Consider the following 24966-nt stretch of genomic DNA (forward strand, 5'->3'; position numbering starts at 1 on the left):
CTTAGCAGCAGCAGTAGGGATTAAAATTGGGAGGTGGGAGGATGGGGACATCAAGCATTTAAAAAAATCATCATCATAAGACCTGAATTTTCTTATTTGGCCCTAAAATGGAGTGGAGTGGACTCAGTAACAAGTTAAATTGCCAGACAGTCTTGTTAGATGGGGCCATGAAATCAGAATTCTTTTGTATAAAGAAAACTAAGAAATAAGTTTTTTTTCTTACTGAAGACGGGGGCTGCAGATTCACCAGGAGGGTTTTAGTGCAGGGAGTGTTAGTGGAATGAGCTCTCTTTAAGGCGACAATACAGAGAGATTGTGGGAGGTATTGGAGAGGCAAAGGGTGGTTTGGAGAGGCTGCCAGTGGAGCAAAGGTACCCCTGGGGCCTGAAGACCCTTTGGGGGACCCATACTTATACTGAGACATGATTTGTCTTTTCCACTCTCATCTTTCTTTCCTCCATGAGTGTATAGAGGAATTTTCCAGAGGCAACGGATCAAATGAAAGCAGATATAAACATCCAACTGTCTTCTCTTAAGCCAGGCATAAAAGAGATTTGCAAAGATGCAAAACACTCTTCTCACTAAATATTCTTTGTTTATATGATTACTTTTCATAAAATATTTATGCTCACGTGCTTTTTATTGCTATTTAGATGAATTCATCAGTAAATATTTTAAAAATCTCAGTGTTAATTTCAAATAGAATAAATATTGATAAATACAAATCATATTTTAAAAAAGGCTCTTTAGGGCTTCAGTTCTTTTTAAGGATGTAAAGAGGTTCTGACATCAAGATACTTAAGAATGCTAGATTGCAGAATGCCACCAGAGCTGAGAAAAATTAGATCCTACCTTTTGTGGTCTAATAATTTCAGAGAATGTGGAGCACTGAGAAGGTAGATTTTTCTTTTTGGAGAAAAATCATTAGAAGCTAGGGGTTATGGTGTAGATGGCCATTGGTGGGATAAGTAAATGTTAGTAACACTTCACACAGCAATTTGTAAACCTAAAAAATTGCAATACTGCCATCTAGTGTTCTATAGTGAAAATATTTTAATATTTTTTTCCATTCAGCTCATGATTGCTTCAGACTGAAAGACTAGAGGGACTTTAATAGCATGCCCTGTGTTTTTTATGTTTATTTCACCAAACACATACCCTTTAAATGTCTTCCCTCATTTCCTTTGATAGTTAACCTCTTCTTTTTTCCTAGGATTAGGATAACTAGAGAGGATAGGATTTCAACCTAGCTATACTTTGATCCCATCTTATGTTACTGTCTTATACAGTGTAGGATGCATTATTGCTGTTTTGGAGGAACTGGGGGCTTCCCTGGTGACTCAGATGGTAAAGAATCTGCCTGCAATGCAGATCCAGGTTTGATCCCTGGTTTGGGAAGATCTCCTGGAGAAGGGAATGGCTACCTACTCCAGTATTCTTGCCTGGAGAATCCCATGGGTAGAGGAGCCTGGAGGCCTACAGTCCCTGGGGTTGCAAAGAGTCAGACATGACTGTGCGATTAATACTTGAACTGAAGAAATAACTTTCCTCACTTTGATTTTTCCTAACTCCTCTCTCCCCAGGCATTAAAAAACCCAACTTAATTTTGGATCGATTTTAGATGTACAGGAAAGGTGCATAGATAGTAGAGAATGTCCCTGTGTACCCTTCACCCAGCTTCCCCTATTGTCAGCATCCTCAGCTGGTCCACAAGCCGTGTCTGGCACAGTGGATGAGAAGTTCCACATGAGGCAGGCGACTGTGAAATTCCAGAAACAGAAGCTCGGGGGGCAGTGAGAGTGAGCTGAGGCACGAAATGGGTGACATATGAAAGATTAGGACTTGGCTTGTCATCAGACTTCTCAATCGCCACACCAGAAGCTAGAAAACCATAAACCAATGCTTTCAAAATTCTGAGTGAAAATTATCTGTGTCATAAAATTCCAGAGTAGCCAAACTGTGACATTAGAATAAAGATAATTGTACGACTATGGGGTTTCAAAAAACTATGCCTCTTATGCCCTTTGTTGGAGAAGGAAATGGCAACCCATTCCAGTATTCTTGCCTGGAGAATCCCAGAGACAGAGGAGCCTGGAGGGCTGCTGTTTATGGGGTCACACAGAGGTGGACACGACTGAAGCGACTTAGCAGCCGCAGCACCATGCCCTTTGTATCAGAAAGTTATTCAAGGGCTTGCTTCTCTAAAAAGGGAAAGGAAACAAAGAGGGAGAAATCCTAGAGCTGATGAAGGAGGCTGCAGACCAGGTACATCTGTGGCTGCCTAAGAAATAAACAATGCAGTGTGGAGCAGGAAAACAGAAGTGTCTGAACATAGATTCATAGCCCAGGCAGACTGTTTGGGGATAATTTAGTGACAAGTATACAGGCAGTTAAACATTAAAACCAGACAGTTGATGAACGTAGAGAAAATAAAAAGTTTCACATAAGTGTGGTATGCTACGTGGTTTACTTTGAGCCATACTTGGTCAAATTCATGCAAATAGTGAATATTTATTTAAACAGAAATAGTAATCTAACCACATTGGGGGGAATGCAGGAAGGGGAGAGAAAGAGAACACACACATGCTGGGATCTTCCACCCTTCTATCCAGAAGTCAATAGTTACTATGGAAAATGGAAAAACAAATTAAGAAGCACCAGTATCAGCCTATTGCTTAGACATACATACCTATGCTGAGCAGGCTTCAGTCGTGTAGCCTGAATCCCAGGCTCCTCTATCCATGGGATTCTCCAGGCAAGAATACTGGAGTGGGCTGCCATGCTTCCTCCAGGGGATCATCCACACCCAGGGATTGAACTTGCCTTTCTTATGCCTCCAGCATTGGCAGGCAGGTTCTTGACCACTAGCACCACCTGGGAAGCAGCATGAAAATAAAAACCAGCAGAAACAGCTAAGAATAGTTACCTCTAGGGCATGGGGATAAGGAATTGTGAGGAAATGGTCAAGGGAAAGTTCTAGGAGGATTAAAGAAAGAAAGTGAAGTCACTCAGTCATGTCTAACTCTTTGTGACCTTAAGGACTGTAGCCTACCAGGCTCTTCCGTCTATGGAATTTCCCAGGCATGAGTACTGGAATGGGTTGCCATTTCCTTCGCCAGGGCATCTTCTGTACTCGGGGATAGAACTTGGGTCTCCCGCATTGCGGGCAGACGCTTTATCAACTGAGCCACCAGGGAAGCCCAAAGTGAAAGTGAAAGTCGGTCAGTCATGTCTAACTCTTTGTGACCCCATGGACTATACAGTCGATGGAATTCTCTAGGCCAGAATACTGGAGTGGGTAGCCTTTCCCTTCTCCAGGGGATCTTCCCAACCCAGGGATCAAACCCAGGTCTCTTGCATTGCAGGCAGATTCTTTACCAGCTGAGCCACAAGGGTTTACGTGACTTTTAAAAGCAATGTCCATATATTTCATTAAAAGGGAAAAGATTAGAAAGACGGGTACCCTGCCAAAGCAGGGACTAGGTCTGTGCCCAGGCTGGCCCAACTCTGTTAAGAATCAGGGAGTGTCCAGAGAAGAAACTATAGACACTCCCCCTTAACACAGTGATTTGGCTTCCTATCAAGGCTGTGGCCATTCAAGCAAAGTCGTTTAATCAGGCTCCCTTCTTGTTTGCATATTCGCTCACAATCCGAGACTTCAGTAGGATGAGAGTTCACTTACTGTTTGCGCAACTGCGGGACTCTGCCTGAAAGGTGCCTCCCCGTTGCCCGAGTGTCCAGGTCGGCTGTCTCTGAAACATATGGCTTTCCCTGCAGGATTTGGATGGGGGGCAGCCACCTCAGCTTATCAAGTGGAAGGTAGGAGAAACTCCTTGCCCTCTCTAGGGCTGGGCTGGATGCCTTCTCATAGATTCTGTATGTCTGCGGAAGAATGTGGGGATAAGGAGGCAAAAAAAAAAAAAGAAGAAGAAGAAGAAGAAGGGAAAGCACTGTGCCTGCGTGCTAAGTTGCTTCAGTCATGTCCGATTCTGTGCGACCCCATGGACTCTAGCCCGCCAGGCTCCTCTGTCCATGGGGACTCTCCAGGCAAGAATACTGGAGTGGGTTGCTATGCCCTCCTCCAGATGATCTTTCTGACTCAGGAATCGAACCTGTGTCTCGTAGGCCTCCTGCATTGGCAGACGGGTTCTTACCACTAGCGCCACCTGGGAAGCCCCAGAATAGCACGGAAGAACCCATAATTGTATAAAGGAAACGACCCCTTTTCCCATAGAAGAGGCTCGCTTCCCATGTCCCTTTCCTTAGGCACAACGGTAGTGGTGGTGACGGGCTGAAGACCCAGCAACAGTTGTATTTTTGGTCAGTTTCAGCTTATCTGAGACATCAGTGTACATTGAACGAGTTGCTTTCATCATTTGTTTCTTGAACACATTGGCCATAACCTCCCTAAAAATAGTTGCTCCTGTTGGTTGGAAAATATTGACTAAGTACCTTCAAAGATTTCAAGAGACATCATTAAGGGATGTTTTTCAGTTGGGAGAGGTGCCCTGTTCTATTTCTATTGAGCACAAGGCGCCCCCCATTTCCTCAGTGGCTGAGAAGTAAAGAGAAGCAACTGTGAGAGGTTAAAGAGGATCCAGAATGAAGTTGGTCTCCATTTGCCTCCATGGAACTGCCAGGTAGAAGCCATCTTCCATGGAGACTCTGTGTTTTGATACACATATGCTCTGCTGGCTCAGATGGTAAAGAATGAGTGTGCAATGTGGGAGACCTGGCTTCGATCCCTGGGTTGGGAAGATCCCCTGGAGGAGGGCATGGCAACTGACTCCACTATTCTTGCCTGAAGAATCCCATGGACAGAGGAGCCTGGTGGGGCTGCAGTGCATGGGGTCGCAAAGAGTAGGACACGACTGAGCAACCAATACTTTCATACTTTCATGCTCTGATACAAGGCGTGCTCAAAAGGTCTGGGAATGTCCAGTTAAGCAAGATCCCACATCACTTTTCTCTCTCTCTCTAGTACCGTCTTCATCTTTTCCCAGATAATCTCCACTTGGTCAGCATGGGTGACTTGACAGGGATGACCCTCTAGGAGTAAAAATGAGAGCTATCACGTTGGCTGGCTTCCTTCTCAGAAGAGAGGTCGGACAGAGCTGAGAGGGGTTTGCAGAGTGCTGGAATGAAGTGAACAGAATCAGGTTCTAGAAGGAGCATAGCATGGAGACTAGGAAATCAGGCTGTGGAGACAGACTCCCTGGACCTGTGGTCCGTCTCTACCTTTTCCTAACTCTGTGTGACTTTGGGCAAGTACTCAACTTCTCTGTGCCTTCTCATGTAAATGGGGATAATGATGGTACCATCAGCCTTATATTGTTGCTGTGAGGTTTAAATACGATGATATATGTTAAATGCTGAATGATTAGCAAGTGATCCCTGAATGGTACTTACATTTAGATGGGGGTCAGTCACAAAGGGATTACTGAGAATGACTCATTTTAGAACTCTACAGTAAACTTGGCTGAAATGTGCAATCAGTTATCTAAGACAGCACAGTGGGTTTCAGTTCCCAGCTCCAGATACTGCTCTTTCAGGAGCCGGGGGTAAGCATACGGCTTCGTTCTGAGCTTCTCTCTTCACAGGGCTTCCGCATGGCCAGACCTCTTCTGTCTACACCTGGCTTGCTGCTGCCTTACTGTAAGCTCTTTATTTATGATCCCTAGCCTGCTATTATGCTGTTCACTGTCTAATAACAGCTTTCAGAAGGGAAACTGATCTTCCCTTCTCTTTCTGTCAATACACAGATGCCTTTTATATGTCTGCTTTCCTTTCTTTTCATACTGTTCATGGTGACCTGCCTCTTGAGAAACCTGTATGCAGGTCAGGAAGCAACAGTTAGAACTGGACATGGAACAACAGACTGGTTCCAAATAGGAAAACAAGTACGTCAAGGCTGTATATTGTCACCCTGCTTATTTAACTTATATGCAGAGTACATCATGAGAAACGCTGGACTGGAAGAAGCACAAGCTGGAATCAAGATTGCTGGGAGAAATATCAATAACCTCAGATATATGTTTCAATGCCATTCTCCTGTAAAGTTAAAAAATAAAATAAAAAAGAATAATTTATTCAAAAAAATAAAAAAAATAATAAAAATAAAAATACAACAACAAAAAATAACCTCAGATATGCCAATGACACCACCCGTATGGCAGAGAGTGAGAAAGAACTAAAGAGCCTCTTGATGAAAGTGAAAGAGGAGAGTGCAAAAGTTGGCTTAAAGCTCAACGTTCAGAAAACTAAGATCATGGCATCCGGACCCATCACTTCATGGCAAATAGATGGGGAAATGGTGGAAACAGTGGCTGACTTTATTTTTCTGGGCTCCAAAATCACTGCAGATGGTGATTGCAGCCATGAAATTAAAAGACACTTACTCCTTGGAAGGAAAGTTATGACCAACCTAGATAGCATATTAAAAAGCAGAGATATTACTTTGTCAACCAAGGTCCATCTAGTCAAGGCTATGGTTTTTCCAGTGGTCATGTATGGATGTGAGAGTTAAACTATAAAGAAAGCTGAGTGCCGAAGAATTGATGCTTTTGAACTGTGGTGTTGGAGAAGACTCTTGAGAGTCCCTTGGACTGCAAGGAGATCCAACCAGTCCATCCTAAAGAAGATCAGTTCTGGGTGTTGATTGGAAGGACTGATGTTGAAGCTGAAACTCCAATACTTTGGCCACCTGATGCAAAGAGCTGACTCATTTGAAAAGGACCCTGATGCTGGGAAAGATTGAGGGCAGGAGGAGAAGGGGACGACAGAGGATGAGATGGCTGGATGGCATCACTGACTCAATGGACATGAGTTTGAGTAAACTCTGGGAGTTGGTGATGGACAGGGAGGCCTGGCATGCTGCGATTCATGGGGTTGCAGAGTCGGGCATGACTGAGTGACTGAACTGACTGACTGACTTTCTTTTCTTACCTATTGTTTTATGCTGGGTTTGAATCCTAGCTTGAGCACTTGCTAGCTGAGTGACTTTGGACAAATAATTTATTTAAGTCTCAGGTTCCTTATTTGTAAAATTAAGAAAATGGTCATACCCACCCTGTAGCTTTGTTCTGAGAATTAAAGAGGTCTGCATATATGATTGGAGCACAAGAATGCCTGGTGCATAGTATCCACTAAATAAAAATAGCACTACTATACTATTACTACTAGTAATGATGATGAATGTTATTCTTTCTCCTCGTTTGATTCTGTCCTACTACGTCATCTGCTCCATTTACTGGGAATGGTCCTTTCTTCTTTGGACCCTAAATAAGAATACACTCTGTTCTTGCTCATTCTTGTCCAGTTACTGGGAGAGTTACTGTTTAGCTACCCCTTCCACCACTGTAGGGATAACACGTGCAGGATGTCAACACGTAGCTTTGTTAGATCAATGTGGCCTGGAATTTAAAAGCTGAAGTCACCTTGTCACTTTCTAATTTTGATAATCTTTGAACTTTTGAGCTTCCCTAGCCTCTGAAAGTTCACAGTTTTTGGAAGTCATGGACATTTAGCAGAACTGAGGACTGAGCAGCAACTGTAAAAAAAAAAAAAAATCTAGATTGGTTATTTATTCTAAAACATCATAATGTGTCTTTTTATATTGATTTTCAAAGCACATTGTCTGTGTAGGTATCTTTGTTTTCAGACACCCTCTCCTGAGTCTGGAGAGATAGCTATCATACTCCATGGCCCCCGCCATCCTCTACAGATCCATGCCCATCCCTACACAGAAATAGTGATATTTTGTCTGTTACTTGGAATGAAAGTCAATGTCAGGGTCTTTGTAAGTAGAGTAACCAGAAAGGGCAAAATAGGCCTTTCAGTCACTGGGCTTCCTAACGTACTGTTTGCTTGTGTATTTCACCAGACCTATGGCTCTTCCTTCTTTCTGTCCTTCTCCATGTCTCTTTCACCTTCATGTTGGCCACTTCCTTGGCTATGGTTTTTAAGAAGAGTTTAATGTTTATTAAACATTAACAACATGGAACAACAGACTGGTTCCAAATAGGAAAAGGAGTACATCAAGGCTGTATATTCTTACCCTGCTTATTTAACTTCTATGCATAGTACATCATGAGAAACGCTGGACTGGAAGAAACACAAGCTGGAATCAAGATTGCCAGGACAAATATCAATAACCTCAGATATGCAGATGACACCACCCTTATGGCAGAAAGTGAAGAGGAACTCAAAAGCCTCTTGATGAAAGTCAAAGTGGAGAGTGAAAAAGTTGGCTTAAAGCTCAACATTCAGAAAACAAAGATCATGGCATCTGGACCGATCACTTCATGGGAAATAGATGGGGAAACAGTGGAAACAGTGTCAGACTTTATTTTTGGGGGCTCCAAAATCACTGCAGATGGTGACTGCAGCCATGAAATTAAAAGAGGCTTACTCCTTGGAAGGAAAGTTATGACCAACCTAGATAGCATATTCAAAAGCAGAGACATTACTTTGCCAACAAAGGTTCGTCTAGTCAAGGCTATGGTTTTTCCTGTGGTCGTGTATGGATGTGAGAGTTGGACTGTGAAGAAGGCTGAGCGCCAAAGAATTGATGCTTTTGAACTGTGGTGTGGAGAAGAGTCTTGAGAGTCCCTTGGACTGCAAGGAGATCCAACCAGTCCATTCTGAAGGAGATCAGCCCTGGGATTTCTTTGGAAGGAATGATGCTAAAGCTGAAACTCTAGTACTTTGGCCACCTCATGTGAAGAGTTGACTCATTGGAAAAGACTTGGATGCTGGGAGGGATTGGGAGCAGGAGAAGAAGGGGACGACAGAGGATGAGATGGCTGGATGGCATCACTGACTTGATGGATGTGAGTCTGAGTGAACTCCGGGAGTTGGTGATGGACAGGGAGGCCTGGCGTGCTGCGATTCATGGGGTTGCAAAGAGTCGGACACGACTGAGCGACTGAACTGAACTGAACTGAATGTTTATTATACCAGAGTTGGCTTCATGGTGCCTAGAGCTTTTTGGAGAAAAGCATCATATAAATCTAATAAATAAATAATTAACAAGTGATATAAGCAGGAGGAAAATTATGTGTTTTAGGTGAGTTGTAAAGAACACTGTAAAACCTGTAAAAATGTATTTGTTAGACAAAGAGGCAGGGAAGAAAATGAAGATGATCATCATTTGTACAGAAGTGAATCTCATGCAATATTTTAAAGCACAAAACAACCCCCATGATTTTTAACCCTTTATGAAACTCTTTGCCTGTGTTTCTGGCTGCAGGGAACATGAGGCACAAAACAGCAGATAGCTCAGTGCCATTGTTTACTTCCTTGGTAAGCCACGAGGGCCTATGAAAGTAACTTTTAAGACCTGATTCTACAGCTCTTATGAGCTTGTAACTCCCAGTAATTTCAGGGAAGGCTCTAAAGGGGTGAGTGTACTCTGCAAAAATCCTATGGGTCCTGAGTAAAGTCTAAAACTACTCCACTAAGGTGTCCTGGTGGAATCCAAGTTTGTGGTTTATAAGGAGGTGAAGCCCTCAGTTTTATGAATACGATTACCAACCCTCCATGATGCCCTGGATATCAGTGTAATGTTTGGACTGTGATTTAACTTGGACTTTGACTTTATGTTGGCAGATATTGAGGCTGGCCTCAAAATTTGGCCTTCTATTTGCCTTGGTGTATCAAAGGTGAACTCCTGTAGTTGAGAAACTTGGGGTTCTTTTGTGCTTACAAAAGTGGGAGAATGAACAAATTCTTTGGTTTTAGGTCCAGTTTTAAGTGATTTTTTTTTTTTTTTTCAATTAATCAATTTTTGGCTGCTCTGGGTCTCACTGCTGTGAGCAGGCTTTCTCTAGTTACAGTGAGCTGAGCGGGGGCTACTCTCTAGTTTGCAGTGCGTGGCCTTTTCATTGCGGTGACTTCTCTTGTTGCAGAGCACGGGCTCTGCGGCACAAGCAAGACACGGACTCAGCAGTTGCAGCTCTCGGGCTTTGGAGTGGGGGCTCAGCAGTTTCGATGCACCAGCTTAGTTGTTCCCAGGCCTGTGGGATCTTCCCAGGGCAGGAATCAAACCCATGTTTCCTGGAATTCTTAAACACTGGGCCACCAGGGAGGGCCTATAGTGATTCTATCCAGGCTGTTTCTTCTCTGTACCTTTTAAAAACTGAATTCAACTATACAAACTGAGCTAGATGCCCATTTTTTCTACCTGCTGTAGATGTCAGCACAGGCCCCATATTTCTTTAGACCACTTCCTGTTTGCTTCCTCCACTCAACCAGTTTTGGCTGTGTATCTGGCTTCCTAATTTCTACTAAACTCCTTGGCGCAAACATTTCAGCTGGGGATTTGATCTTTTGGCTACCCTTGGTAGTCTTCTGGTACAGTGTTCACCAAACTGGTCTTCCCTTGGTATGAACCATCTAAGAAGGGAGTGGAAGCAGACTTAAAAGCATGGACATTTATAAAAAGGAGGAGGAGAGGTAAGAATTTATCCATGAAATTTCTCATACTTTGAAGTTGAGGTGAGAGAAACCATGCTTATTTTTTCCCCCAGTTTCAAATTTGAGATCCACAAAAACTCAGTAGTTGCCCCCATTTTTGATTGTACCATGAAATTATGTAGGTATCATCAAACGAGTATGGGCTTTGGCCGGGATGGTATTCAGATATTCATCAGCTGATACACTGACCAATCAGATGCTAACTTACAGTTTTTTACAAAAAATTGGCATAAACTGGACTCGCACCTACATTGACTAATGAGAGGAAATTCCAACCATCAGCCACTGGTATGGGACAGACTACTGGTAGCATCTTCATTGGCCATTAAGAGTAGAGGCCAGCTGTCAACAACTGACTTGACTAGCCTGGCACTCACTTAACTAGTCAGAGTGGGTACCAGCTGTAATCAACCACTGAGGCCACAATTTCATGTACTGATTGAATTTTAGCTTTAGGTGTATGAGTGGGACATATGAAGACCATATCAGACTATTTGTGAACTACTGGAGAGTTAATTCTCTTAATTTCTCCAAGCCTCAGATTTTTCACCTGCAAAATCCCATATGCTCATCTCTCTCTCTCTTTTTAAATTAAATTTCACTGGGTAAGATTTGGAGACCTTTTTCTTACATTGTGTGCTTCTCTGAATCTGGGTTGATTTCCCCAACTTTTTCTTTCAGATTACTGATTTGGGCATTAGATTTGTACATTCTATCTTTCAACGTCTCTATGAAGTATTTACAGCAATCATATTTTTAAATTTTAGGAACACATTCTTATTCTTTGATTGTCTAATTTCCAAGAAGTCATGTTTTATTTTTTGGATGTAATCATTCTTTAAATCTTTTTAAGAATGCTAGTTTAAAAATTGTCTTTTTTCCCTTTTTTGTATCACTTTGAAATCTTTGGGTTATTTGTTTATTTGGGTCCTCATCTTTCATGCTATTTGTCTTTGTCAAGTGGTTGGTGATCCTGGAATACCCATTTATGATTTTGAATGAAAGAATACATTGATAGAAGTAACTGAGTTAGGCTTCCTTTGAGGTTAAGTGGTTTTGTTCAACTGAAACAGTCCTGACCCTGTAAGAAGCAGGGTTCTGTGTAAGTGAGTGGGACCCATTGACAGTCAGTCTACTTATAAAGGACTATGTATGTGAAGGAAGGAAGCCAACGTTTAGATCTCAATAATGGCCAGATAATGAGGACTTTAAAAAAGAATGTTTTTGTTTGCCTTTTAAAACTGTTTTTATCAAGTCTTTCTTTTTTTTTTTTTATCATTTTAACTCAGGTATAATTGTCATACAGCACTGTATAAGTTTAAAGGGTACAGCTTAATGACTTGACTTACATATATTGTCAATTGATTACCACAATAAGAAAAAAAAGCTTAAAAGTTTTGATGCAAATTTCTAGGATCTACTCTCTTAGCAATTTTCAAATATGGCATACAACAAAGTTTACTCTAGTCATCATGTTGTACATTACCTTCTCAGTACTAATTTATCTTATAACCAAAAGTTTGTACCTTCTGACCACTTTAATCCAATTTCTCTTTCCCTCACCCCCCATCTCTGGAGGATATGAATCTGATTATTTTTCCTCTATGAGTTTGTTTTTTTCTGTTTCCTTAGATTCCACTGTGAGATCATACCATATTCATCTTTCTCTGCCTGATTGTTCACTTTTGACTTTTGTTTCCCATCTGTACTACCCTTCAAGTTCATATTTAGTTCTAGAGTTTATTCTGCCTTTCTGGACTGTCTCAGTACCCTTGATAGCAATCTTTTCCTGTCCCATATCTCACTTTTATTAAGCATATCTTGTAACTTCGAGGTGGGGGGAAGGCAGTACCAACTGCTCTGTTTGAAGGGTGGGTGAGGAACCAGTCAGGCCGGCAGCACGTTAGGTAATCCTTTAGTTAATTACTCTGATGATTCCTCTGAGTCTGTTCTGCTCTCTACAGTGGCTGACCCGTAGATTCTCTAGGGCAACCCCTCTTAATCCTTACCAGCCGTCATGTGTGTGTGTGTCTGTGTGTGTGTGTGTTGTAATCCTTTGCTTTAGTTTCTCAGACAATTCCATTCTAGTTACTTTGTTTTCCACACATTCTTTAGTCAATGTGGCATTCTTTAGGGGCTTTTTTGGTTTTCAGTTATGTCATGGATTTTTTTTTTTTTAATTGGTTGCCATTTCAGTGGGGTTGTGAGAGGGAGAGGAATTAAATATGTCCATTCCACTCCCCGTCTTGAACTGGAAGTCCTTATTAACATGCATTTATAAAACAAAAGTGTCCTATAAACCATACAGCGTTATTCAAAGTTTAGCAAATGAATTCCCCCATCTTCTTCTTACTCTTATCCTCCTCCTCGCTATCACTAACACATCCAGGCTCTGGAAATTTTCTAGTCTTATGCTTTTTAGGAAGAGGATGAGATAACATGGAATTGATGGCATTTCAGACAATGAGAGAAAGTGAAATATTGAGAGAGGTGAGGAAAGCCATAGTGGAGGATGGGTGCTATGCCCAAGAAGAGTGCCCGCCTCTGGGGTCAGCTGCTCTAAGCCATTTGTACTTTTCATTCTTTCTTACATCCCTTGATTCTGGACACACATTCTCCATGTACCAAGTTTCCTGGTAACAAGTTGGCTTCATGGGCAGTGATGAAAGGTATCCTCTGCCATTGCTGTTGGTACATGTCAGGTATTTGCTGATAGCAGTCTGCCTACTTATGTATTCTTTTCTATCAGCAAAGTTCTTGATACCGAATGAATGCTTATCACATATGTTTAGGAAAAAGCATTTTTATCTTTATGATGGAATTACTGCAAAATAATTGTAGAGTATTTAAAATATACAAACAAGCAAACAAATAAAAAATCAGCCAGAGAAGTGTCTTCAAATTTTGAGTACGTACTTCAATCTCTTTGTTTACATTCACAGATTTTCATACACTCATCTACTTTTGTTCATTCTAATAGGAACGTTCTATACATGGTTTTGGTTTCTGTAAGATACTTAAAAATATCCTGATAGAGTATAACACATTTGCCTCTTTTTCTCTCCTCTCTTTCTATACACATGGATGTTGCATAGAAAGCAAATGTGATATGTATATCTTTTTCAATTATGGTTTCCTCAGGGTATATACCCAATAGTGGGTTTGCTGGATCATATTGTAGTTTTATTCCTAATTTTTTCAGGAATTTCCATATTGTTCTCCATAGTGGCTATATCAATTTGCATTCCCACCAACAGTGCCAGAGGGTTCCCTTTTCTCCACACCTTTTTCAGCATTTACTGTTGGTATACTTTTTGATGGTGGCCAATCTGACTGGTGTGAGATGATACCTCATTGTGGTTTTGATGTGCATTTCTCTAATAATGAGTGATGTTGAACATCTTTTCATGTGTTTATGAGCCATCTGCATGTCTTCTTTGGAGGAATGTCTATTTAGGTCTTCTGCCCACTTTTTGATTGGGTTGTTTGTTTTTCTGCTGTTGAACTGCATGAGCTGCTTGTATTGCAGAAACCATCACAATATTGTAATTATCCCCTAATTAAAAATAAAAAGAAACAAAAAAGAAAACAAAACAAATGTGAGTCAATATGCATCTTTGAAGCTAAGAGAAAATTTGCTGTATCTCAGTAAATATGCTACATCTCCTGTTTGGAGTAGAGTTCTGTATCATGTCCTACATATCTGTACATAAATTAATTTGTCACCACCAAATTCATCAGTTAAGCTGGGACATTTGTTTATTTGGATAAATGTGTGCCAGCATCATACTGAAAAAAAGACTGTTCTTTCTTGGGCCTGCCCATCTGGCAGGGGTTGCTTTCCAGGTAAGTTCACTGGTGCAAAGCTTAAGTGATTCTTCAAGAATTATTGGGTCATCACATAGTGTCTGAGACAGAAACATGGGACTCATGCTAGACTGTGCCTCTTACCCTTCTTTATTTATTTATTTTTTTGTTCTATCTCTTTTAAACCCCCTGGTTACACCCGTCTTCCCCTTTACTGCTTCCTTTCTTTTAGTTCCAGAACTCACCATCTTTTGTCTTAAATTCTTCTTGCCTCCCTCCACTTTCCTCCAATCTCTCTAACACCCTGCTTCTAGCATGGTCTTTTAAAATTCTGACCACTTCATTCCATTTCTTTTTTTTTTAATGATTTTTTTTTTTTTTTTTGGTAAGAGAAGCTAAGTGGTCCTCAGTTTTTAGTTTTTACGTTTTGGTTGCCCCGTGAAGCATATAGGATCTTAATTCCCCAACCAGGGATCAAACCTGAGCCCCCTGCATTGGAAGTGTAGAGTCTTAACCACTGGACCTCCAGGGGAATCCCTCCATTTCTTGAGAGATAGCGTGAGCTCTGAAATCAAACAGACCAAGTTTGGACTCTAACTTCACCTCTTACCAGTTGTGTGATCTTTGGAGACAACTAAGCTTTGTACCTCATTTCCTCATGTGTAAAATGGGAATAGTAGGGATATCTGTCTTGGTTGTTGTAAATATGTTTATGAACATCAGCTGTTTAGATTTGCACTGGGCAAACTACATGTGTTCAATAAAATTTAACAATTATTTAATTGTCTTCTTGCCTTCTATAGAACTATTTCTGAATCCGTGCATGGCATTAAAAAAAAACAAAACTGTTTGTAATTTTACCTCTGACTACATCCCCAGTTTCATCTCTTGTTTCCTTTTCATTTGTATCTTATTCTTTGACCAAAATGAAGCACAAGTAATTCTTTAAATGTGCCATGACCTTCACGTACTGTTGCACGCACTGTTCCCTCTGCTTGAATGCATACCTGACTTCTGGCATGTGCAGAGACCAACAGAGGACAAAGATCCAGGCTTCTTAACTTCCAGCCTGGGTCTCCTTTCCTACTGCAGCATACTGCCTCTTTCGCCTTCATCCTTTATGCTACTCATCTGAGTATATTATGGGAGCTTGGTAGAGACAGTAAGGAGCTGGGAATGGCATATGGCAAAGGAAGCCTCCCAAAGAAGTTTTTAGTGCCTATAACAATCTATTGTATTAATTCTTTGGAACGACATGGATAATGTCTTTTTCCCTGAGCATTTGGACATAACTCCATGCTTTTAAGAATTTTTAATATCATGAGAGGGGCTTCTCCAGTGGCTCAGCGGTAAAGAAGCCACCTGCAATGCAGAAGCTGCAGGAGATGCGGGTTCCATCCCTGGGTGGGGAAGATCCCCTGGAGGGGAACATGACAACCCACTCCAGTATTCTTGCCTGGAGGATCCCATGGACAGAAGAGCCTGGTGGGCAACAGTCCAAAGGGTCGCAAAAAGTCAGACATGACTGAAGCAACTTAGCATGCATGCAATATCATGAGAAATATTGATATGGACTGATACGATATTAACATGGCTGTTACACTGAGTGCTGGTGTTTCAGATGGCAAGGGAGCAGTTGCAGCCCTGTTATTTTCCTTCTCCTTTGCTGTGTGGGATGCTGCCTCGAGCTGAGCAGATCTGTATTTTGTTTTGTTTGGTTGTTTTGAGCAGATCTGTATTGGCTTTGGATCTTTCTCAAGGTGCCTGCTCTTCCTTTCATTAGTGTGGATAATCAGAGTTTGATTGTAAAGTATGCCTAGGCCAAGTGCAAGGGCTTTTAAAATTGTCTGCTGTTTTAGATTATCCAGGCCACTGATCCTCCTTCCTTAGCATGGATAATTGAGAGTGGACTGGGCTGAAGAGTGCTAAGCAGAACCAATTGACAAAATAAATGAGATTTTAAAAATCCTTTACATTTTAATAATAGAAAAAAAACCAAGCTAGATTTTCTTCTCCTTTTTTTAATCAAAAAGAGTCTATTTTATATTTTGAAACAGTAAATGTTGATATATTTGGCTTTAAGTTGATTCAAAATAGGAGACTATTTCCTATGATGCACCAGTTTAAAATGTATACTAATCATAATAGGTACTTAATGGAGTTAGGGGAAAAATTGAAAATATAGGCAAGAGTTTGGATGGTTTCATATTCAATGTCAGATTCTCTTATAACCCTGTTTATGTTTCAATGTAGCAAGGAGTGGGTGGGAGTTACTTCAGATTCTGAAAAGCTCTCTCTTGAAAGTGGAGGCTATAATTCTTTGTCCCTAATGAGCAGTAACCATGCGGAGAAAGGCATTTCATGAGTGTTTGTGTAAGATTAACAGGATTCTGTTTTCTGGAAATATCTGATCTCATTTGCTTCTCATTTTCATCCTTTCATCTTTCCCCATGCATGTCTGCATGCAGAGAGAAATGTATTTACATGTCACTTGACTGGGAATTTAGAGGACATGTTCGCAAAGGAACGATGTTGTAAATAGGGATTGGTGTCACTGAATGCCCTTCAGGTGTGTAATGAGATAAATAGATTTTGGGGGTTGACCTGGGAATTTGGAACATAATGTAGGAAGCAATGGTGAGTTTCTGGGCAGGTGACTCATAAAGATGTTTTTTGAAACATGACCCATTTTTATGTTGGGAATTGCCAACCTAAGGCTTAAAGACTCCCATAACACCCATGAATAATCATTTAAATGCAGGCTTTGAGACTTGGGGAAAAAGTGCATTATTTACTCTAAAGACAATAATCTTCCTTTGGAGTTATTGTAGTCCATCATACAGATGCATACTGGGGGATCTTTGAAAGAGCAACATTTTCTCTTGATGGTCCATTCCTTCATATATCTTACAAATTATTATCCAGGTTTAGGTGGCAGGCTCTGGTTAGGAATGCACAGCAGCCATTCTGCACCAGAGCATAAGAGACTAAGGCTCTTTCACAGAGTGAAATATTACAAAGGGCCTTTGGTCACTGTCTATTGTGTTTGTGTGAAGAGCAAGACATGGGGAGGGAGGTGCTGTATCCTCTCATTCTTTAAAAAAAAAACAAAACACAACATGATTATATTTTAATATACAAGCAGGGAGGGAGGTGGGAGCAGGGTTCAGGATGCGGAACACGTGTACACCCATGGTGGATTCATGTTGATGTATGGCAAAACCAATACAATATTGTAAAGTAACTAGCCTCCAATTCAATAAATAAATTTTAAATAAAAAAAAATATACAAGCAAAATACAAAACACCATAGTAAATTACTGACAATAAAATACAGTATTTCATTTGCATTGCATGACAAACAGTTAACATCCTTAGCCATAAATGAATTCTTAGAAACTAGTAACAAAGACATTGTTATACCAAGGGGAATGAAAAAAAACAAAACAAAACACAACAGAAGACATGAAATAACACAAGTGACTCGTAAGGGTTAAGCATGTATAAAAATGACTGAGCTGAACAATAAAAGAAGAAAAGCAATTTCTTTGTAATATCATATTACCAAAGATTAAAAATCTAACATTTGTACAGTTTTAGGAAATATACCCACTTAAACACTAGGGAACAAGATTTATGAAGTCCTACTTATGTAATAGGGGAAAATCTGGTTTGGACCCAAACTATAAATTTTGGATATTCTTAGCCCTAGCAGTTCCAATTCATTGGAATTATTTCAACAAATTAGTTGGCTAAATTTACAATGTACATATAAACCATGTTTACTGCATAGAAAATTTGTAACTAGTATATAGATCTCCCCGCCCCCCCCCCCCCACCAATCCTCTGATTCTTTGTGGTGGCAAGAGCCTGTCGAATGTAGGCACACAATACACTCTTGTGGCTCAACTGATTAGATGAAGGGGAAACAGAAGAGTTCTCCACATAGAAACTATACAGCTGGGCCAGACATCCTCTAGGGGCATGCTAGTACATGCTGTGTGGCTCAAAGAAAGATCAGCTACAACTATACTAAGCCTACAATATGACTGACTTAGATGATGATTTTTCTCTTGGTTGTAGAGAAATTAGGCAAGAAGATCCCAAAGAGGTCTATCTCCAGGTTGTACTTGGAGGGTTCCTGGGGATGAATTAGTAATTAAAGTAAACTGAATGAATATTTATTTGAATTACGACTGCATAGTTCTTCCTAGATATTTATTTACTGTGGGTACTAGAGTCTGGAGGTTTAAAAGGTCAGTAGAACGATCATCTGAATCCAAGATTCTAGTGAAGTAGAGGCAAACACGTGACTATGACAGCATGTGACAACTCGAAAGCAGAAGAAACAAAATGCTAATGCTTTAGAATGTACCAGCATCACCTGGAGTTCTTGTTTCAAGATTTGGGGGCCTATACCAGATTATTTAATAGTGATATTTATAGATGGGGCCCAGGAATTTATGTTTTTTAAAAATAAATGCTCTGTGTGGTTGTGTTGTGGATGGTTGCTGATAATTCGAGAAATTCTGCCATCGGCTATGTTTTCTGAAGACAGGGTAAATGGTAGGACCTCAAGCCAGAGAGGTAGGTAGGGCCTTGTCATGATGCATATAAGGCTCCAAGCTAGGGAGTTGGTGTCATGATCTTGTGCTCTGGTTCTTGGGACCCACAAAATATTAAGCACAGGAAGTGCTACAGTCAAGTCCATATACTAGAAGAGTTTTGACATCAGAGTGGAGGAGGAGCTGAAGGAAGAAGACATGGAAGCAAAGGAACAGTTATTCGGCTATTGCAATAGATGAGGAAGATGGTATCAAAGGCCTGAATTTAGGTAGAGGGGAAAAAATGGAGAAAAAACCAGAAAGAGGTATCATTGAGAGAGAACCAAAAGGAAATATTTGTGAACATAATGTAGTGAAAGTCACTCAGTCATGTCCGACTCTTTGTGACCCCATGAGCTATACAGTCCACGGAATTCTCCAGGCCAGAATACTGAGGTGGGTAGCCTTTCCCTTCTCTGGGGATCTTCCCAACCCAGGGATCGAATCCAGGTCTCCCACATTGTAGGTGATTCTTCACAAACTGAGCCACAAGGAAAGCCCAAGAATACTGGAGTGGGTAGCCTATCCCTTCTCCAGCGGATCTTCCTGACCCAGGAATTGAACTGGGGTCTCCTGCATTGCAGACGGATTCTTTACCAACTGAGCTACCAGGGGAGCCCATGAATATAATGTATGATGTGAAGGAAATAGAAGGAAGACTAAGGTGACTCTTGTGATAACAGTTTAGGTAACTTTCTGGCTGATGATTCTATGAATAGAAATACAATACACTGGAGAAGGAGAGGGATTGGAATTTGCTTGGTAGATATATAATTTGGTAGATTCAATTTGGGGTTGAAATTTCCTTAAGGTATTTAAATGGAAATGTCTAGGAAGTGACTGGAAATTCATATCTCCATTTTGGATGGGATTTGCTGGTAGTTATCAGTGTGTAGCTGATAGTTAAGTCATAAAAGAAGAGAATCCTTGAGATAGAGTTATAGAGGGAAACAGAAAATGAGCAGGTTGCAAAGTCTGGATTAAGTGATGTAAAAGAATCAAAAGATTCAAAAGAGCCCACAAGGATGTGGCATTCTTCCAAAAGATGAGAACGATTAGAAAGAACTTGAAGTGTCGTCTAGACGAGTGATTTTATAACAGTTTTTAATGCAGCAGAACTCAGTTTTCAAGGAAAATCTAACTTAGAACTTTAATAAAACAGATCCAGATAGAGCATCTCTGGTTGAAGGGAAGAGAGGGAAAATGTATGCCTATCCACCCAGTGTTCCTTTCTTTACTGCTCCTTCCCCACTTGGCAACTCCAGACTCCTCGCCAGGGAACAGGGCCTTTAAAACATCAGTGTGCATTCCTTATTTTATAGAGGCTGGATGATGGATTACATGATCGTTGTCATGAAACTCATTTGAAACTCATTTGTGACTGAGGGAGAACATGATGTGATAAAGCCCACAAGAAACAAAGCAGCAAAAGGCAGCATGGAACTTGGAGCCTGCCCAACAGTGAAGACAACGCAGGGTTTTAAGGAACAGATGAGGGTGTGTGTGTGTGTGTGTGTGTGTGAACATTCTAAGTTCTAACATTCCAGGAAGGAGTTGCAAAGGTGGTAGATTTGTGAGTCCATGAAGACATTCAGGGATTCAGTTTCTTGCCCATTTAAGAGGCAGAGCTAAAGGTTTGTGCTGGGTTGGAGAAACAAAGAGAGTCTTTCCAGTTTCTACGAAATTGAGGCAGTTGTCATGGACATTGCATTGCAATTATAGTCCAGACTCCATCCAAATTCTGGTAGAAGTGGAACTTTAATGGTAAGATGAACTACAGAGTCAGTGAGGGGTAGCAGTGGCTTTCCTTTATGTAAGAGGGTCTTTGGGAGAGACAATCTAGTTGGGCAGTGAATTCTTGAAAATTTGTCAGAGTGAAATCTTGATGACTTGTCTTAAAATTCTATTTGCAAGACAAGTGTGCTTTCCTTATTAAAATGCATATCTATTTAAGAAGACCCTTTTGGAAGGTTACTGATGAAACACCACTTTATGCTGCCAACTGGCATACAGTAGAAACTATTTATAGCAACTGTAATCATTCTTTCACATGCAAACTCCAGAATACTCAGTATGAAGGGAGTTATTTTGAGGTATTAGTGGAAATCTGCCAAGACTGAAGACTGACCCAGTGATTCCTAGGAGACCTTGAGGAAATTCAATTAGGTTATGAGTCAAAGGAACCTCAAATTATTCCAGGTGGCATCTACCGCCATTGGAAAGTTCTGTTCTGGAATTGGCAACCTGCAACAAGTTCCAGGCTGGTCTCTCTTCTTAGTAAGACACTTATGGGATATAAATCCTCTTAAGTACATTTTATTGTACCAACTGTTTTCTTTAGAAAAAGCCTATCGGTTTGTTATTTAAAGTGGTCTATTTAATAGTGTCAATAAATTCTGAAGTTGGTGACTGGATATTGTTATTTTGGATGTTCTAACAGTCTTGGTTGTCTAAATTACTTGATTTTGGCTTGTTTGCTTGACCTTAGTTTTCATAACTTGGGGAAAATGCCTCCACCGCACAGAGTTGATACAGTGGTTCTACATATATGTGGTACAAATATGGAAAATATGTGAATATGTTAACAGTATTTGAATAATTGGATCAGGTCTATGTAACCCAGTGAAACAGATGAACAGTGAAAATTTTAGGCTAATCAGAAAGTTCAAGTGGAAATTCAATTTCTTATTAAAAAAATGTAACTTCTTACATTTATTATTTTGAGTATAATTATAACTGTGTAATAACTATCCAGAAGAGGACTGGAAGATTATACTGTAAAATTTTAATACAGAGAAGTAATATAATGTAGTAGTTACTGGAAACAGTGCTTCTATACTCCACTAGCTTAGGAAAAACAAGAGTTCAAATTTAATTTTCTTAAGAAATGTGGTCTTTGTTATTTAACCTTTTTAAGACTTACTTCCCTCAGGTGAATAATATCTATGTTTTGGAGGTTATTGGGAGTAGTACATGAAATAATTTAGGCAATTTCTTGGGCACAGGACCTGATATTTTTAAAATGGTGCACTAAATGTTGATAATTGTCATCATCATCTTCACTACCATCGTGACTACCACCACCATCATCACCATCATCATTATCATCACCATCAGATGATGGGTTAGTCTGGGTCCTCCAAGAAGCAGATGCCAGGATGGTACTGAACATGCAAGAACTGATTAGGGGAAATGCCCATGAGAGAAACTGGAGTGGGAGCCCAGAGAGTCTGGGATGCAGGAGTGAAGGAGTAAGGGAAGAAAGAAAGGAAGATTGTGTGATCACTTAAACATAAATGCAGTTCAAAGAAAGTTCACCAGGATCTTTGGGAGTCCTAGATCCAAAGTCGCCTGTCAGAAGATTCCCGCATCTTCTGTGCACACTTGCTAAGTCACTTTAGTTGTGTCCAACTCTTTGCGACCCTTTGGACTGTAGCCAGACAGGCTCCTCTGTCCATGGGGATTCTCCAGGTGAGAATACTGGAGTGGGTTGCCATGCCCTCCTCCAGGGGATCTTCCTAACCCAGGGATGGAACTTGTGTCTCCTGCATTGCAGGTGGATTCTTTACCTCTGAGCATCCAGGGACGCCCTCCCACATCTTCTAAATCCAGGATTTTTGTTATAGCCTTTCCATGCTCATCACTGGCTGGGACCAACCTGGGGAAGAGTGCCTCAGTGTCAGTTCCAGCACAGATGATGGATTTCAGAGCTCAGTCCTCAGTCACATATACTCCCTGAAGTTAGGGGTTTGTAAAATGTGTTCTTATGGCAGTCACAGTGGTGATTGATTAAAAAGAAATTTTCCCACTTTTGGGGTATTTTATTTTTAATATTTAGCATGCATTACTTAACATTTGGGAGAAGAAGTAAAAAAGAATTTAAATTATTTCCTTTTGCTCGGGTAACCTGAACTCTGAGATTTGCCCAGATCTCACAGTAATTCCCACCTTTTTACTTCGCTTGACTATTTTGGTACAGTTATGTTATTACTTCAACTGGATCTTTGCAGGAAAAGTTTTATTTTTGTGCTCCAACTTTATTTCTGTTTAGAAAACTGATTTGATTAAAGAGTTAAAGTTTAAGTGTTTGTAACAGGATTCAATTAAAATAGGTCATTCTTGGGGCTCTGAAAATGGTAACTGGCCTTGGGCAAATTGGAAGAAAAGTTATAAAATTCACTTGGATGCATCACAACATTTAACATCTTTAAGGAGGATGTTTTTGCCTAATAGATTCAATTTAGAAATATTTAGTGTAGGTCATCAGCTTAAGCATCTAAAAAATGTGGTTTTTTTTTTTTTCCTTTTAGTTATAGGTAGGAACAGGATACCTGGACTGTATAAAATAAACAATTTCTGGTGGGACCTTGAAGAAAGTCAATTAGTTTCTGTGACTTTACCAGTAGGTTAAAAAGGAGATTGTAATATTGGTGAATAATGTGCTTAGAGATGTTTGCATAAAAGATGCTTTGTCATTGTAAAGTATTATTGAATATTTATGCTCTACCAGACTGAGCCAAATGGCCCAGAGGAAAAAACAGTCAGATTTATGTAAACCTTGTTCAGTGTCCCAGATACTTCAGGATGGGTGCTCTATATATGAATGAATAAGTAAATGGTATAAACATTATTTTAAATTTTGAAAGTACATCAATATTATCTGGGGTGTTAGCCAATGTGCCTGACCTTTGACATTGAAATGAAATGTCTGTCTCCAGGTAACTATTTCAATCTCATAAATATTTTTAAAGCCAGAGGAATTGACAGCAAGTAATGTTTTCTTAGAATTTTGTGTCTGCAAATAAAGGTAAATTATATCTTTACCTAAAACCTACAAGAAATGATTGTCTCTCACCCCCAGAGTTGCTCTGAGAATTCCCAGACTGAAATTGCATATCTTATACTTCTTTTCTTTCCTTTCTTTTAAAAAGTGTTGTACTCACTGTCTGCACTGTAGATTTCTATCACTTTATTGTGATAAATTTGAGCCTCAAAGAAATAATAAAAAAAAAAATTAGCCGTAAACACTGCCCAAGGACTTAATGGATCTTACTGAGCTACGCAATGCAGATGTATTGGGACATAAATAGGTAATAGGAGATAAGAGGCACAGAAGCAATTTGTTTGGATTGGGTCACTGCTTAATCCAAATGGGTTCAGCACAAGAATTCATGAAACGTGACAGTGGGTCAAAAGGAACTTGCTGTGACATTTCAGACTCCCCTGCCTTTCCTAATTAACCATTTCAAGTATAACAAAACTTAGATCACATAAAGATTTAGTAAGACTCACCAGTACCAAGTATAGACCTGTCTGTGGGGGATGAATGGTTTTACTCATCTCAGGCAATGGACTATAACTCAATCACACCTCAAGCTGGGCTTTTAATTTCTATGATACATTGACTCTGAACAGCATTTTTCTAAAAGACAGAAACCATAGCAGAGTTAGCTTATGACATAGTCTGTCATTGAATGCATCTGAATATATTGCATGGATCTAAATATACCTTTGCAAGTTTAATGAGATATTTGAAAACATAAAAATCACCTGTAGAAAGAGCTTCCTAGGATGGGAATGATAATAATAATAATAGATGCCTTTTTAAAATAACTGTTATTTGTCACCATGCCAGACATTTTGCACATTTCCTATATAATCAATCGCTTTTTAAAGATCTTTGTCCTCACAGATTCAAAGAAATTGAATTGTCCAGGGTAAATTATTATGTGGGAATTTGATAATTTTTTAAAAAAAATGTAGACAAAAAATAATAAACCCATGTTCCTATTTAGACAGGTTGTCAGGAATTCTTGCCTCATGTATTTGTGGGCTTGGTATTCTTTAGATGGTACTATCTGGATGTGATCTACCTCTCTTTGGGTTAAGCTCTCCAAGTCTACGTACCCCCAGCTCTTCTCTCTTCTCCTGGGAAACGGGAACTAGGATTGAAACCCCAGAGTCATGTCCCAGTATGTACAGCATTGTACGATTCATAAATATTTGTTCATATGGTGAAAAAAGATGCAGCTGACTCTGAAGCTTGTGACTTTTTTTTCACTAGTTAAAAAAGGATACC

At 40.1% G+C, this 24966-nt stretch overlaps 1 protein-coding gene across 2 annotated transcripts in view; it reads left to right on the forward strand.

Annotated features, from left to right (window-relative positions):
* The first annotated feature begins 3638 nt into the window (after window positions 1-3638).
* LOC133249404 (cytosolic beta-glucosidase) overlaps window positions 3639-24966 on the forward strand; it is a 135310-nt gene continuing 113982 nt past the window's right edge. Inside the window, exon 1 of one of the 2 annotated variants that reach the window (XM_061419790.1) lies at window positions 3639-3819. In XM_061419790.1, coding sequence (XP_061275774.1) covers window positions 3762-3819 — 58 coding nt within the window. In that variant the 5' untranslated portion in view covers window positions 3639-3761. The remainder of the gene's footprint in view (window positions 3820-24966) is intronic. The other variant, XM_061419789.1, reaches the window with a different exon arrangement.

Source organism: Bos javanicus, chromosome 6 (genome assembly GCF_032452875.1).
Source record: "Bos javanicus breed banteng chromosome 6, ARS-OSU_banteng_1.0, whole genome shotgun sequence".
Taxonomy (NCBI): Eukaryota; Metazoa; Chordata; class Mammalia; order Artiodactyla; family Bovidae; genus Bos; species Bos javanicus.